The sequence below is a fragment of the Magnolia sinica genome, chromosome 13 (assembly GCF_029962835.1).
Source record: "Magnolia sinica isolate HGM2019 chromosome 13, MsV1, whole genome shotgun sequence".
NCBI lineage: Eukaryota > Viridiplantae > Streptophyta > Magnoliopsida > Magnoliales > Magnoliaceae > Magnolia > Magnolia sinica.
In genome coordinates this window covers 25462501-25478478 of record NC_080585.1, presented here as the reverse complement: position 1 = coordinate 25478478, position 15978 = coordinate 25462501, and the positions used below count along the sequence as shown (strand labels likewise).

Sequence of the window (15978 nt, the reverse complement as noted above, 5' to 3'; positions counted from 1 at the left end):
CAGTGACCAAACGCAGATTAACATTTGGGAGTGATATCTTCTGATCTAAACAATTGATAGTGTGGCCACAGTGAACCACAAATCACAAAGATTGGAAGAATCCAAACTGTTGAAGAGATAAACAAATAGACACCAAAGAGAGAAAGCATAGCAACACTTCACTTTTTTCCTTTTTTTTTCTTTTTTTAAGGATCTTAGCAACAATTACACATTCAAACAAAGAAAAGGCCATTAGGATTTTGAAGAGAGAGGTGGGGAAGGCCTTTAGGGTTTGGAAGAGAGAGAGAGAGAGAGAGAGAGAGAGAGAGAGAGAGAGAGAGAAGTGCTTGGTCATGCAACAACAAGAAAAAAAAAAAATACTATTTCTTTGCAGGGCCAACCAAAATCTAGCCCTAAACACCTTGTTCTAATCCAACCACCTATTTTTTAAGGATATTAGCAACAGTTACATTCAAACAAAGAAAAGGCCATTAGGAATTTGGGGAAGGCCTTTAGGGTTTTTTTTTTTTTTTTTCCGGGGTAATAGAGCATGCTAGTGTATTGTATTTATTGTGTGTGGTTAGTGGGTGGCCCTTTTAATGTAGTGCATGTGCACACTTCCTTATTCTCCTGCAGTGTACTATATGCTTTATCATAATAAAATATTATGTGTTAGGAGAAGCAAGCCTAACACATCATCTCTCCCAAACTCTCCTCCTCCTCCTTCTCTATCAATATTCTCATCTCTTCTTCACATTATCCTCATCAAATCCTTCTCTACTTGGTATCAGAGCAAAGATCCAGGCATTCCGCATCCAACAAGTTGAGAAGCGACACGTCACCTTGCTGGCGTCAGTGTTGTACGGACGCATGGACTCTGTTTGAGCTAAAAGTTTAGGGGTTTGATAGATCTTGATTTTAGAAAATTTGTCATGATTTTTTCAGAATTTATTGGACCTCATTTCATGGTATTTTGGGCGAAATAGAGAAATTCGAAAATCGGTTCCAGATTCCGTTTTTCTTCGATCTACCTCAAATCGGTAAACTTTTCTTTGGTTTCTTTGCTCAAGATGGACCGAAATCTTCCTCCCAAGCTATCCATGGTGGATTTTTTCCTTAAGATAAATGTTTGAGAGGTTTTTAACCTCAAATGGGCATGTGGCTGGGCCGTTTTTCACTCGGTCAGGCCCTATTTGACTGCGTTTCATGGTATTTTGGATGATTGATATTTGTTTAAGGTTTATCTCTTGTTATCTTGAAGGATTGAGTGAGATAGAGTTGTTTGAATCAATCTTTCTTGGCATAGAGAGTCTCTTGGTATAGGTTTATTTCTCTTGGACTCTACTATGGCTGACAAAGGGCCCTCATCTCTTGGCATAAGGTCTCTTGAATCCAACCCCTTGCAGATTACCTCCATTAAGTTGAATGGTGACAACTATCTTCAATGGGCACAATCTATAAAAGTATTTTTAGGAGCCCGTGACAAGTTGTCGTATATTTTAGATGATCCCCCAAGCTCTCCAGATGTCACCTACAAGTCTTGGACAAAGGAGAATTATCAAGTTATTGCATGGGTGTTAAATAGCATGGATTCCTCGATTAGCCACTCAATGATGTTTTTATCCTCGGCTAAAGGCATTTGGTATGCTTCATGATATGTTCTCGGAATCTCAGAATTTTTCATGGGTATTCCAGCTTATTCAAGAAATTGGTCGATTTCAACAAAACTCCAGATCCTTAAAAGACTACTATTCGACGCTTCGGGGTACGTGGGATGAGTTGGATATGTATCAACATCTTCCTTCCAAATGTAAAGAGGATCATAAACATGCTCATAAGCAACAGGATGATACTCGTATCATGCAGTTCCTCGCTGGGTTGAGTTCTGATTATCTTCACGTTCGTGATCAGGTTGTTATGCAGTATCCTCTTCCCCCATTGATGACAGTCTATGCCATGCGTCAGCGTGCTATGATCTCTACTCTTCCTTCTCATTCATTTGTGCCACCCGAGCGTTCGGCACATCTTACTGGCAATTAGTCCTCCATTGGTCTTCACGTACCATCCTTAAGCTCAGGGCGCATTTCTAGTTTTGGTAGTCGTGGTAGAGGCCGCGAGGGAGATCGCAGTCGCGGCGGCCGTAGTCTTCGTGGTCGTGGTGGACGTGGACGAGGACATGATGGTTCCCGCATTTGTTCACATTGCGGTGAAACTAATCACACTATTGATTATTACTGGCAGCTACATGGTCGTCCTATGTATGCCGCTGCTTTTGTTGCTTCCACTGTTGCTTCTGAGACACAGTCTTCCACCCTGACAGCTGAGCAGTCTACTTCAGGGGAGTCTCTTATCATTTCTCGGGCGGCAGATGATGCCCTTGTGCGGCTTCACATTCGGGATATTCCTGAGCCTTCTCACGCAGCTTCGGCCCAGTCAGGTACTGCCCTTCTTGCGTCATCCTCTCCTACCTCCTGGGTCATCGACTCTGGAGCTTCCTCCCATATGACTGGTAAGTTACAATTCTTTTCTTCTTATTCTTCTTCTTCTCCCACTCAGTATGTCACAGTCGCAGATGGAACCCAATCTCCCATCTCTGAGATTGGTTCCATCCCTCTCTCCTCTTCCTTGTCTTTGTCCTCCGTATTGCATGTGCCTCGTTTTCCATTAAACTTATTGTCTATTAGCTCTCTTACTAAATCACTCAATTGTTCCATCACCTTCTTTCCTTCTTATTGTTTGTTTCAAGACCTATAGACGAAGAGAGTGATTGGTGGGGGGCATGAGCGAGGAGGTGTTTATCTTCTCGATGATACACTTGTTGCCGCTTCTAGTACCCTTTCTCTAGATCGAGAGTCCATGACTCGGTGGCATTGCCGCTTAGGCCACCCATCCATTGCTAGATTGAGACTTTTGTTTCCCTCCTTATCTGTCACTTAACCATTATGCTATGATATTTGTGAATTGTTTAAACATCATCGTGCTACATTTCCTCCTAGCTCTTCTGGGAGGAAATCTCAACCTTTTCTTCTAGTTCACTCGGATGTCTGGGGACCAGCTCCGGTTACCTCGACTTTTGGATTTAGATATTTTGTTACCTTTATTGATGATTATTCCCGCATGACTTGGATTTATCTTTTGAAATCTAAAAGTGAAGTATTTGATGCATTTAAAGTGTTTTATCATGAAGTGTGCACTCAATTTCATTGTTCCATCAAATCCCCTCATTCTGATAATGGGGGAGAATAATTGTCTATTGTTTTTCTGTCCTTCTTACAGGAACGTGGTATTTTGACTAGGACTCGCACTCCTCAACAAAATGGTATTGCAGAACGAAAGAATCGTCATCTTCTTGAAGTTGCTCGCACCCTTCTGCTTGGTATGCATCTACCCAAACATTTTTGGGATGATACTCTTTTACCTGCATCTTTTCTTATTAATCGTATACCCTCACGTATTGTCTTACAAATCTTCATTTACTATATTGTATCCTCATGATAATTCATTTCCTCTACCACCTAAAGTTTTTTGTTGTACATGCTTTGTTCAAATTTTGGATGGGAGTAATGATAAACTTAGTCCCAGGGCGATTAAATGTGTCTTTATAGGGTATACTCGGAATCAGAAAGGGTATAAATGCTTTGACCCATTGACTCGAAAGAAATATGTCTCTGCCGATGTCACCTTCTTTGAGGATCTTTCTTTTTTTCTCCTCCAGGCCGATCCTTCTGTGATCCTCTTGCGCGTCAGGGAGAGTATAACTCTTATTCTCTTTCCACTAGTGATCATGGGAAAACTCCTCTCCCCTCTATTCAGCATCCTGTTGGTGATATGGGTGAGTCTAAAGCCTCTGCGGGGGTATCATCGTCGAGATAAATCTTCACAAGCTCAGCCATCCACCCTTCCGCCCACTTTGGATGTTAATTCAAATGACTCTCCTAACTCGAGTTTAGATCTTCCCATTGCCTTGTGCAAAGGGTCACGATCTTGTACTCAACACCCCATTAGTAATTTCGTTTCATATAATCATCTTTCACCGTCTTTTCAGTCGTTTGCAGCTTCCCTTTCATCACAGACTATTCCTAGATCTCTCTCACATGCTCTTCAGAGTCCTGATTGGACAAAGTCGATGATGGAAGAAATGTCTGCTCTTGAGAAGAATCATACTTGGGATCTTGTGCCACTTCCTGTAGGCCATAAACTTGTTGGCTGTCGATGGGTTTATACAATCAAGTTTCTTCCAGATGGCTCAATTGATCGCTATAAAGCCCGTCTTATTGCTAAAGGTTACACAGACTCATGGTGTAGATTACTTCGAGACATTCTCTCCGATGGCTAAGCTTAATTCAATTCGCGTTGTGCTCTCCTTAGCCGTTAATTTATCATGGCCCTTATTTCAGCTTGATGTTAAGAATGCATTTGTCCATGGGAATCTTGCAGAGGAAGTTTACATGCATCAACCTCCTGGCTTTGTTGCTTCTCACAACCCTGCACTTGTATGTCGGTTGAAAAAGGCTCTTTATGGACTCAAACAATCTCCACGTGCATGGTTCGAAAAATTTAGTCAGGCTCTCTTGGAGTTTGGCTTTGTTCATAGTCATGCCGATCATTCTCTCTTTATATGTCGTCGATCGACAGGCATCATGGTTCTCATTGTCTATGTGGATAATATTGTTTTGTCCGGTAGTGATTCTGCTAAAATGAGGGAGGTCAAAGATTTTTTGAAGACCAAGTTTAAGATCAAGGATCTTGGTCCTCTTCGCTACTTCCTCGAAATTGAAGTTGCTTGCTCATCATCCAAATTGGTCCTGTCACAACGAAAATATGCGCTCGATCTTCTCATGGAGACCGGCATGTTAGGGTGCAAGCCTGCTACCACTCCTATGGATACTTCACAGAAGCTTCGACCAGATGATGGTGCTCTCCTTACTAGTCCCGAGATGTATCGACGACTTGTAGGCCGGCTTATTTACCTGACTATTACTCGCCCAGATCTCTCATTTGCGGTGGGGGTTGTTAGCCAATTCATGCAAGCTCCCCGTACTTCTCATCTCACGGCTGTCTACCGCATACTTCGGTATTTAAAATCAGCCCCGGGTCTTGGCCTCCTCTTTCAATTGCATGGTCATCTTCATCTTTCTGGCTATCCTCCTTCGGATCCTATTCGTCTTCACTGTGACAATTAAGCGGCCATCCATATTGCTCGTAACACAGTTTTCCATGAGCGAACCAAGCATATTGAGGTCGACTGTCACTTTATTCAGGAGAAAGTCGCTTCTAAGGAAATCGTCACTCCTTTTGTTCGATCTGGGAATCAACTTGTTGAGGTTCTTACAAAGTCCTTGAGTCGAAATGTTCTTCATCGTATTCGTGACAAGTTGAGCATGATCAACATCTATGCTCCAACTTGAGGGGGAGTATAGAGAATGCTAGTGTATTGTATTTATTGTGTGTGGTTAGTGGGCGGCCCTTTTAGTGTAAGTGCATGTGCACACTTCTCTATTCTCCTGCAATGTACTATATGCTTTATCATAATAAAATATTATGTGTTAGGGCAAGCAAGCCTAACACATCATCTCTCCCAAACTCTCCCCCTCCTTCTCTATCAATATTCTCATCTCTTCTTCACATTATCCTCATCAAATCCTTCTCTAGTTGAGGGGGGGGAGAGAGAGAGAGGTGCTCAAGGGTTAGGGTTGCTAGTGAGAAGCACTTAAAGGGATTGGAAGGAAGACAGGACAGAGAGAGAGTGGTTAAAATGTAGGCATTTATATCCAAACCCAATTAAAAGAGGGAGCTCCATCTAAATACACTATACACTATAATGCGGGTGGTCATGCAACAACAAGAAATTTTAAAAAAAAAAAAAAAAACTTTTTCTTTGCGAGGCAAACCAAAATCTAGTCCATAACACCTTGTTCTAAATCCAACCATCCATTTTAATAGAGTAAAAGAACCAATATCTATAGCCCTTAAGTCTATCATTAATAACTCGCACAATTCATGTCTGAATTTCATGATCTTGGACTTGTCTAAAAGGTAACTGAATAGGCTTTCAAATTGAACCAATTTAGTGTCATTCGACATTGCACGGTACCCAAATCTCTGTTCTATAGAAAACTGCTAATTATATAAAATAGTCCAAAAGCATGGACCATATCATCCCACAGATCAATCAGACCATCATGTGTGGGCCTACTAACTGTTCAGACAGTTTCATGCACCCAATCCACCGATTGCATACCCTGGCCATGGCCAATCTAGGCTGAATCACCTTCACATACGTCTCCTACTTGTGATTGCAGAGAGAAGGCACAAAAACATGATATATGTACCTCTTTCCAACTGCTCAAAAACCAAGTCCACCTAGTTGATTCACACGGCCAATCAACCCCAATTTGGCAGTACACCCATGCACAACGTTAAGCATGTCTAAGAAAATGAATAAAACCCACCTTTGCTGACATCCATGCAGCGGCCAACTGTATCTCTGGGGTCTGCATCGTCATGAGATAAGAATGACTCCACGTTATCATCCAAAGAACCATCCTCCACGAATCTATCCATATCAGCCTGCAATTCAATATCTTTATCATCCCACTGCCAAAATGGAATGTAAATGAGATTTTATGCTTGCATTGTCTTTAGAAAGTTCTGGGGCTGATTTGACAAATGAATGCAAAGAAAACTTACTCACCAATTGATTCGATGGTGAAGTAAGAGTTCCAGGTCCATCAGAGCCAAACATACTCAATGGCTTTGATGAGCTACCATTATGAGGCAAAGAAGGCATTGAGATCACATCTCCCGGTGTATGAGTGGAGGGTGTTGAGGGAGCTGAACTTGGGGAGGGTCCAGTCGTATTTGCAGTTCCTGAACTATTGGCAGGACCTGAAGATGTTCCAGGCTGCTTTCTCTTTCTCCCACCCTGATTCTTTGAAGCCTTACAGTGCATAAAAGAAATTTTAGTGGGCGCCATACCAGACCAAAATAATAACATGAACATGCGGTCCGATAAATATTACATTTATTCCAAGCAAAGTCTGATATGATATCCAGTGCTATCACTTGCAATTTAAGTTAGTCATCAGGCATTCTATTTGCATAGACATGGAACGTGTATGAGTTCTGAGCTGTTCATATATTGTCCTGCCTTGGATGGGCGTGCCCAGAAAAAATGCACTAATCAGGTAATCATAGCTACTGATTGACTTTTGCGGATTATGAATCCCGAGATAGATAGAAAAGAAAGGTCTAACCAAGCCTCAAATTCAATGGGCAGAAAACATCGAGACTGGCTAGGATAATCTGATTTGTGTTTTTAGGTATATGACCTTTCCACACAGTAAGGCACCTCTGTCTACTTGTTTGCAGTTGAATGCTTGATAGCTTAGATTTGACATTTAGCAACAGATCATTCCCCTACCCTATAAGCATTCTAGCAGTCTTGATATTCCATATCACAAGCATGAGTAGGTTAGAACTTAGAAGTATCTCGACTTGCTAGATTGTGGCGAAATAGGCAACGGACCTGATCATTTCCTCGAAAGGAGTTTGATATGCTACCATCCACAGTAACACTGCCAGTGCCCATTTTGTCTTGCTGATGAAGATGTGGGTTTGAACTCTGCGACTGCTGACTCGAGAGCGCGTGCTGCTGAAGCTGTTGTTGCTGATTACTGTTATGTTGTTGTTGTTGCTGCTGCTGCTGCAACTGAACTATTTTCTACTACACGTAAACAAGCACAATAAGGAAAAGGGAAGCAGGAAGGTCTTAAGATGGCCAGAAACAAGTAGTAAACTTGCAACCATACCGCAATTTATACATAAGAGTATAGATTGCTTTAGATCTTAACCCAAGCATGAAACTACCAGCTATCTCACTTCTTTAGATCTTAAGAAATGTTTTCTACACGCCATCAATGCCACTGCTTCTTACAGTCATCCCAAATATAGAATTGGAACCATGAAAAGCCAATATCATTGACCATAAACAAGAATTGACAGTTTGAACTGTCAGACAACTGAAGTGTACACTGATTAGAAACTGTCCACTGCCGAGAATAATCTAGAACCCTATCACAGGGTAAAATGATCAGACCCAGATACAGTTGGTGAATGTGTCAATCAATCTAAACAAACTAACTGACAGGCCAACTCATGGAGGAAGATGGTATGGACCTATGATCGGAAAGGAAACAGGAGAGACTTCAAAGGGCAATCGCAATAATGCCACCTGCTATAAGTGTGGAACAAGGGCCACCTTGCAGAGGTATGCCCAATGAAGAATCCCAAGTTCCCAACCTTTGTGAAAGGACCATCTATGAGGAAGAGGTGGAAGAGGAAACAAGCGACTGCCATGTTGAGCCATCACTTGATGGCCTAAAGGGAAGTCCCATGTCTTATTTCATTAAGGGGTAGTTTGGATAGGAGTAAATGAAGGTAAATGGGGGGAATTGGGAGTAAATGGAGATAAACGGTATTTGAGGTGTGTTTGGATGGAAGTAAATGCATGTAAATGAAATGAAATGGGAGTAAATGGGCATGTAAATGAAATCCTCTCTACAAGAGAGGATTTGGAAGTAAATGGGGTGATATGTATTTTTGAGCTCCCTTGGAGAGTCACACAAGTAAACAAAGGTGGTGCTATGCACATGTCGCCATACCGGGGGGTGGGGGGAGAGAGAGAGAGAGAGAGAGAGAGAGAGAGATTAATGCAATCATATGTGGATTGACTTGATCACACGTGTGCATTCCAGTTGCACCACCTAGTCTCAATTGTTTGTGATGAGATCAAGGGTTTGGTGTCAAGACTTCATTCCAGTTGTTTGAATGAAGTCTTGAGCATCTTCTCCAAGCCTTCTCAACCCTAGACTCATTCTGCCAGCGAAGAGCATATTGTTTGAATAGTGTGATTTGTCAAATCGGGACAGCTTCAAGTGTCATTATCCATCATAAAGGCAAACTGTTTAATTGTAAATTTGGGCAGGGCTTCTCTGCACATTATAGGCTTTAGAGAGTGGTTAGTACTTAATAGTACGTACTTTGTGAGCCATTCTTGAGCTTTACTGCAAATGCAACAGTGCAAGCTGAGGGTCAAGTACAGGTAGGATTGTGTACCTATCCCATTTCCTTAACATCCCCACAGCAGCAGTACGTGTCGCATGTGCAGGAGCACAAATGGTCATGGTGCCAGTGTAACAAATACTAAAATAATACTTCAAATGTCCCTCCCTCCTCCAGGTGTAGGATAGGGCTAAGCCACCATATCCCGTATGTCCACCCAAGTTGTATTGTGATGACACGAGTACTTGGACTATTTTGAAGTAACCATGTATCAGAGACACATGGTAGCACGAAGCGTAAAATGAAGCAGCAATAGATTTAGGGGAAGGGTGTGCCCATATAAGTATCAGTATATGGGTAAAACAGGAAATAACTAGGCAGAGGAGTGCACCTTCATTATCATATCTGTTTCTCCTCCACGAGGCAAAACGGAACATGCAGCTTGCATTGGAGACCCAACATTTGGAACTACATCACCAACAGAATTGGACTGTCCATCCTTCCCAAGAACCATGTTCCGGTTGTTCAGAAGCATTCTTAGTCTTCTGCTGTCAACCTCACCTGGTGATGAGGAGGTCATATTCTGTGCCTGCATCAGAAGCTGCTGATGCTGTGGAGTCAGCAACTGAAGCTGAGGATATGTTTGCGGGGATGGCATATATGACTTTTGCTGTTGTAAAATTCCTGACCGGAGCTGATCAAAACCCTGTAGAGAGTAAAACAGAACTGTGTAACAAAAATTGGATTTAAGTGAAGTAGGCAGGCAGGCAGGCAGCACTGAATGGGGCATGCAAGAATAAATGGCAATTTACTTGCCTATGTACTTTTATTTTGCAGTCAAGACAAGGTACATTACTAGATTGCTAAGAAGCATGGTGCTAATCACATGCATACTATTATAAATAATAACTTTGGACCAAACATTCCTCCGTACACATCCTTCAGAAAACATCAAAGAAGAATATGTAATTGTTTCTTCTGAATCTGATTCTGAATTTTTCTCCCCTTTTTGATAGAGACGTGATATGAAATGGAGAAACAAAAATCATGAAAACAGCATATATGAGAATATAATATTGAAAGAGAACTAATTGTTGGAAACTTTCAGCATTTTCGGATATAGGCATGGGCTTCATCCAAAACATCCAACAAGATGAGACTACCATTTAGAATACATTTGTTTCTAGATTTTCGTATTTCATAAGGGGGCATTGAGAAGAGCTGAATAATCCCTTGTGAAATATCAAAAGATTCCATCACTCTCTTCAATTCATAAGGAGTGTATGTGTGTCTAAGTTTTTGTGATTGAACTTCAATGGTACCGATTTACGACGTCATATTGCTATGATTTTTCCCTTCTCTATATCCAGAAAGACGATTACCGTTTCATGAATATACAACTAGATACTGATATTGAGAAATATCTGCTGCTCTTAGACCACCATAAGTTACAGTGCTCCTAGTCGCATCAGAACACTTGGACAGTCCAATCAATCCATCCGTACCATCCATTAGGTCCAGCACACATTTCATGGGTTACCATCAAGGTGTCCTGCATCGGTATCGGTTGGCGTAACAGTGCCCTCCGAAACCGATACGGATAAGGGGGGCGTAACAGTGCAAATTTTTTTTTTTGCCAAAAAAATATGAAAAAATATGGATTAAATCCAGGATATTCTAAGCATTCCAAATATGCATTCATTTATAAATTGGAACATGTTTATAGTGGTTTAACGGTCCACTCTTTGGTAAGAAGTTGTATCGGACTGTCTGATGAATTTATGAACCAGATAACCTGAATTTGACTACAAAATTCATATATTTAATTTTCTAAATATCTAATTTATATACTTAACAATTTGATATCATTTCTCCCAATAGTTCTTTTAAAAAATGAAATTAAATTCAGGTAGATCACGTTGCCAATTTGGGGCTGACTTGGAGGACCAACCAATGCCCCAAATCAGCCTCAAATTCATGCAATTTATTGGCATTATCCCACTTGTGAATTGGTGGACATTTATTGGATAGTGAATCATGAAAAAAAATCAAAAGGCCCTATTTTAAAAAATAAGCATCCACAAATTAACAATTAAAACTATTCAAACAATTTGATTTTGGCATTTTGAGTTAGCAATTACAGTCCATAATTTAATTAGTAAATTTTAAGTTAATACATGTCTCGTGTACAATTTTTTAAGGACCCGAATTAGGTAGGACTCAGATTGTGAAGTGTAGCACACGAGTGTCAAAGTTTTTTGGACCCCACTCGTGATGAATGTGTTATATCCACACCGTCCATCCATTTTGCCAAATAATTTTAGGGCATGAGCCCAAAAATGAGGCAGATCCAAAGCTCAGGTGGACCGCACCATAAGAAACAATAATAATTAAACAACTATCATTAAAAATTTATCGGGGCTACAAAAGTTTTAGATCAAGCTGACATGTGTGTTTTCCCTTCATCCACGTTAGTGTTACCCTATTAACAGGTTAGATGGAAAATAAACATTACAGTGGACCCTAAGAAATTTTTAATGGTGAGCATTCTATAACCACTGTTTCCTATGTTGTGGTCCACCTGAGATTTGGATCTTACTAATTTTTTGAATCATAACCTAAAATGATGTGCCAAAATAGATGGACGGCATGGATAAAATACATACAGCATGGTGGGGCCCATGTGGCACGTGTACATTTTATTAAATTGTGCAACGTGCTGCGTAACGCGTACCAGTCCATTCACTTGACGCAAGCAAGTCCTGTGGGTCTGACCATGAGGTATGTGTTATATCTAAACCGTCCATTCATTTGACAAGCTCGTCTTAAGGCTTGACACGAAAAATAATACGGATCTAATTATCAAGTGGACCACACTGCAAAAAGCAGTGGGGGATTGAACGTCTACCATTGAAACCCTTTTTGGGATCACAGAACTTTTGGATCAATATGAAATTTGTTTTTCCTCTTCATTCAGGTCTTTTTGACCTTTTGAACAGATTGGATGGAAAATAAACGTTATGGTGGGCCTACGAATTTTTTAATGATGAAAATCATCATCTCGCTGCTATTTTTGGTGTGGTCCAGACAATCTTTGGATACGATTTATTTTTTGGCTAATGCTCTAAAATGATATTTAAAAATAGATGAACGGTGTAGATATAATAAATACATCACTGTGGAGCCCACGTAACTTTGATCTCCTTTGAACCGTTCGTACAACTCAGAGCTCGAGGACTGTCAGCGCTCGTCTTAACATGACACATACCTCTAGCTGGTGCGCGGTACACCTCCGAAAGAAAAAAAAAAAAAAGGAAGGGAGAGAGGGAAACCGAAAAGAAAAAAGAGGGAAAGAAGAGAGAGAGAGAGAGAGAGAGAGAGGAAGAAGAAGAAGAAGAAGAAGAAGCAGCTGCAGCAGCAGGCCACCGCGTCCCGAGAAGAAGAAGAAGAAGAAGAAAAAAAAAAAGGTAAGTATTTATTTTTATTTTTTTTCCTATTTTTTAAGGACCGTAACAGCCATTACGGGTCAATAACGGCCATTTCGCCTATAACGGGCCCGTAACGGCCGTTACGATAGCAAAATCAGGGCATCGCCCGTTATACCTCCGTATTGCGTAACGGACCCCATCGTTACCGTTGCGTATCAGCCGTTACGGCCGATACGTAACCGATATGGGACACCCTGGTTACCATACAAAAATCACACTGATGATGACCTGGTCCATGCATAAGTTGACATTTTCTATAGCCGTCTTTATCCCGTTGAAAATAGGGTTCCAAATCTGTCCATACATGTGGAATTGAATCCCAGTTATCTACAATGAAGGCCCCACACGTGTGTAATGTTCACACGTATACACCCCTATGATCTACACATGGATTAGCTTTGTCAGCAAGTTCACAGCTAAATAATTGGCATCTTACCCTTCAAATAATGTATATATTATTAGTTCCCCAATTAGTGTACTTGTTTCACCAGATTCTTTTACTTGATTAGTCAAAAGTCCAAATCATGCTAGTGTATCAGAGCTACAGAAATGCACTGCAGTATTCCCTACAGTACCTTGTTCAGGTAATGCTGGTGCAGTCTCAGATTAGCAAATTTATTTTATCAGGAAAGTGGCCCAATTGGTTTGTTTCCTTTATTAGTTAGTTTCTATTTTGTTAAGTGTTGTACAAGCAGGACCCCAACCAACTGGTGGCAACTACGCCAGCAGTTCCGAAGCCCCATAAAGGAAGATCGTGTTAAGTGGATAGCCAGTTGTCAAATTTTGGGCCAGGCAATCATATGACTCCCTTTCACATTTTTGGCAAAACTGTATTCGCAGAGCCACACCCAAATAGCTACGATAAGGTTATGATCATGGTGGTGGTGGTGGTGATATTTACACACAAACACACAAAGAAGGTTTCTTCTTTTTTCTTTCCTTTTTTTTTTCTTTTTTTGAGAGAGAGAGAGAGAAAGAGAGAGATCACACACATGAAGAAGATGAAGAAGAATAGTCTTACTGAAGCATTACATAAAGTCTATGGGAAAGAAAAAAAAAAACTTGTTACATTCATTAAATGGAAATCACGCCTCTAGGTTATTGGTTGTTAAATGTGGAATGGTAGATCCATTGGCCTAGAATGGGAGCCGAAAAAGTGGCGCAGAAAATAAGTCATGAAAATAAGGGAACCTATGACAGTTATTAACTAATTGATCCCTTACGACTCCAGAAACCCATAGGGCAAACAGATAGAGACCAAAACAGTCCATCAGTGCAATCGAGGCCAACTATGGGTTGCATCAAGGACCCTTTATCTTGAGAACGAACATTGGCAATTACAGCGGACATTTGTCTTTCAAAAAATGCCTTTGCCAAGCCATTAATTGTTAAGAATAATTTTTTTTTAAATGCAAATATGTGTGTATTGGAGACTATACATTTTAACAACAAGCCAATGAGTAGTGCATTAGGACTCTCACTTACACATGCACCTAGGGAGGCAACTAGCCGAATCATTAGCAGAAGCTGTTGTTGGGCTATTTCTTTCTACCAGGACTGTTATCCATTTCTTATCGCTTCATGTTCAGGATATTGCAACAAAATTTTGTCCTCGGCATCTCACTACTCACAGAGAGAGAGAGAGCGCGCTAATATGGTGTTCCAAGTTCTAGAGAAATTTGAGGGAAAAGAAAAAGGCAGCCTCATGGAGCCTTTAGGTTTACTAGAGAAAGTGAACATTCCTGGAGTTGGGTGTTTGTGAGCAGTTTATCTATTCATTCTTGCAACAAGGGCAGCCTCATGATGTTCTAAGAAGACGATGACCCGTCCAGCAACGAGGGCAAGCTCAAGCCGTCAATGTGAACTAAGGATTGCAATCTTCATTTCAGGCTCCTCTGGCCTGAACTTTATGTACTCAGGGCATGGTTAATGCACAAGCAGAGCATGACTAAAGGTCCAGCTAGTGATAAAGGCAGGAATGGAAGTTCAAAAGGTCCAGCTAGTGATAAAGGCAGGAATGGAAGTTCAAAAGGTCCAGCTAGTGATAAAGGCAGGAATGGAAGTTCAAAACTGCAGCTTGTATGGAATCCAGACCAAGTCACTAATTTATTTTTTTTAAGAGGATCATATGCAAGGGCTGACAAAACATGTCCACATCCTCTAATAACTGGACTGGCGTATAACATTTCATAATAGATGTCCTTCCAACATGTCCATAATTGTGCAACTACCCACAATTCTGTAACATTGACGATCGTCACTACGTACATACAAGCCATGAAAAGTCAGAAATGCACTAAAAGTGTAATGATAGAGGGATTGCTGAAAGCAAACTTACTGTAAGAGGCCATCCTTTCAGCGTCAAATTGTTACCACCTTGATTTGATCCTGCCACCAGAACATAAAATTTTCAAGGCAGCTGTCTTTCTTAACAGCAAGTACCCCCAAAAAAATAAAGGCAGAAAAAAGACCAGCACTAACACAGCAGGTTGAGAAGGTCATAAACTCTAATATCCACTTATCAAGAAGATGGCATATGATGGGTACCCAAATCTGCCATTGGCACACAGCTGCAGGTTCTAGAACCCCATTTCTCTCCTAAGCACCCCACAAGAGGAGAAGGGCATTTCCATGATATATATACATATTGGGATTCCGAAAGGATTCAAAGAATCCAAACCTAGGAATGTAAGGCTTTAACTCAATATGTTAGCACTCAGATGATCATTACCAGGAACTCCAATTAACGATCCATCGGGACCCGCAGCTCTGGCATTCAATACTGGATTCATCTCACTCTTTATGTCCTGTTTCAGTATACTGTTCAGAACAGTGCAAAATGAGAGGTAGCAAAAGATCTATATCCATCAATACATACCGGTGTAGATCCTTGAAGCTGCTGATTTCGAGCTTGCACTTGCTGAAGTGCCCCTGACATACCACCAGGTGTCCCATGCAACACTTGCCTGAAATGGAAAATGTACTCAGTTGTCATGTTATGCATCCCAAACAAGGCATTCAATCATGGTAACAGTGGCCGTGGCCCGTAATGGCCACCGCCGTCACAGGCCGTAACAGTCATTAACACCTTAAAAATAATATATATATATATATATAACTGTGTTGGTCTCATAATAGCCATTACGTGCCATTTTTTCCATAACAGCCATTACGGCCCCACAACATGCAATGGTTCCCACAGCTACCATTATGAAACAGTCATTATGTAACTGTTTTTGAATACCATGATCCCAAACAATAAAAGCCAGTGCATAGTGTGCCTTTAATAAATAAATAAAAACACACACGCAAAAAAAAGGCGAAAGAAAGAAAGATGAAAGTAGAATGTGGGCAGTTTGCTATCTGTCAGCATTTTTCAGTTACTTGGTATGCTCCTCTGTCAGCGGGCAGTTTGCTATCCAGTTGGAAAGGGCAGAAAGTATGGAAG

At 40.9% G+C, this 15978-nt stretch overlaps 1 protein-coding gene and 1 long non-coding RNA gene across 2 annotated transcripts in view; one reads left to right on the top strand and one right to left on the bottom strand.

Moving 5' to 3' along the window:
- The window catches only part of LOC131223307 (transcriptional corepressor LEUNIG), a 37156-nt gene that overhangs the window by 17001 nt on the left and 4177 nt on the right, over positions 1 to 15978 (bottom strand). Inside the window, exons 6-12 of the mRNA XM_058218664.1 lie at positions 15409 to 15496; positions 15262 to 15337; positions 14869 to 14918; positions 9434 to 9748; positions 7508 to 7702; positions 6674 to 6919; positions 6432 to 6576 (exon numbers count right to left, since the gene is read on the bottom strand). Of these exons, the coding sequence (XP_058074647.1) occupies positions 6432 to 6576; positions 6674 to 6919; positions 7508 to 7702; positions 9434 to 9748; positions 14869 to 14918; positions 15262 to 15337; positions 15409 to 15496 (1115 nt within the window). The remainder of the gene's footprint in view (positions 1 to 6431; positions 6577 to 6673; positions 6920 to 7507; positions 7703 to 9433; positions 9749 to 14868; positions 14919 to 15261; positions 15338 to 15408; positions 15497 to 15978) is intronic.
- LOC131223308 (uncharacterized) lies at positions 14024 to 14709 on the top strand. Its single transcript, XR_009160381.1, has 3 exons — positions 14024 to 14089; positions 14322 to 14484; positions 14563 to 14709. It is a non-coding gene; the product is annotated as an uncharacterized LOC131223308 (long non-coding RNA).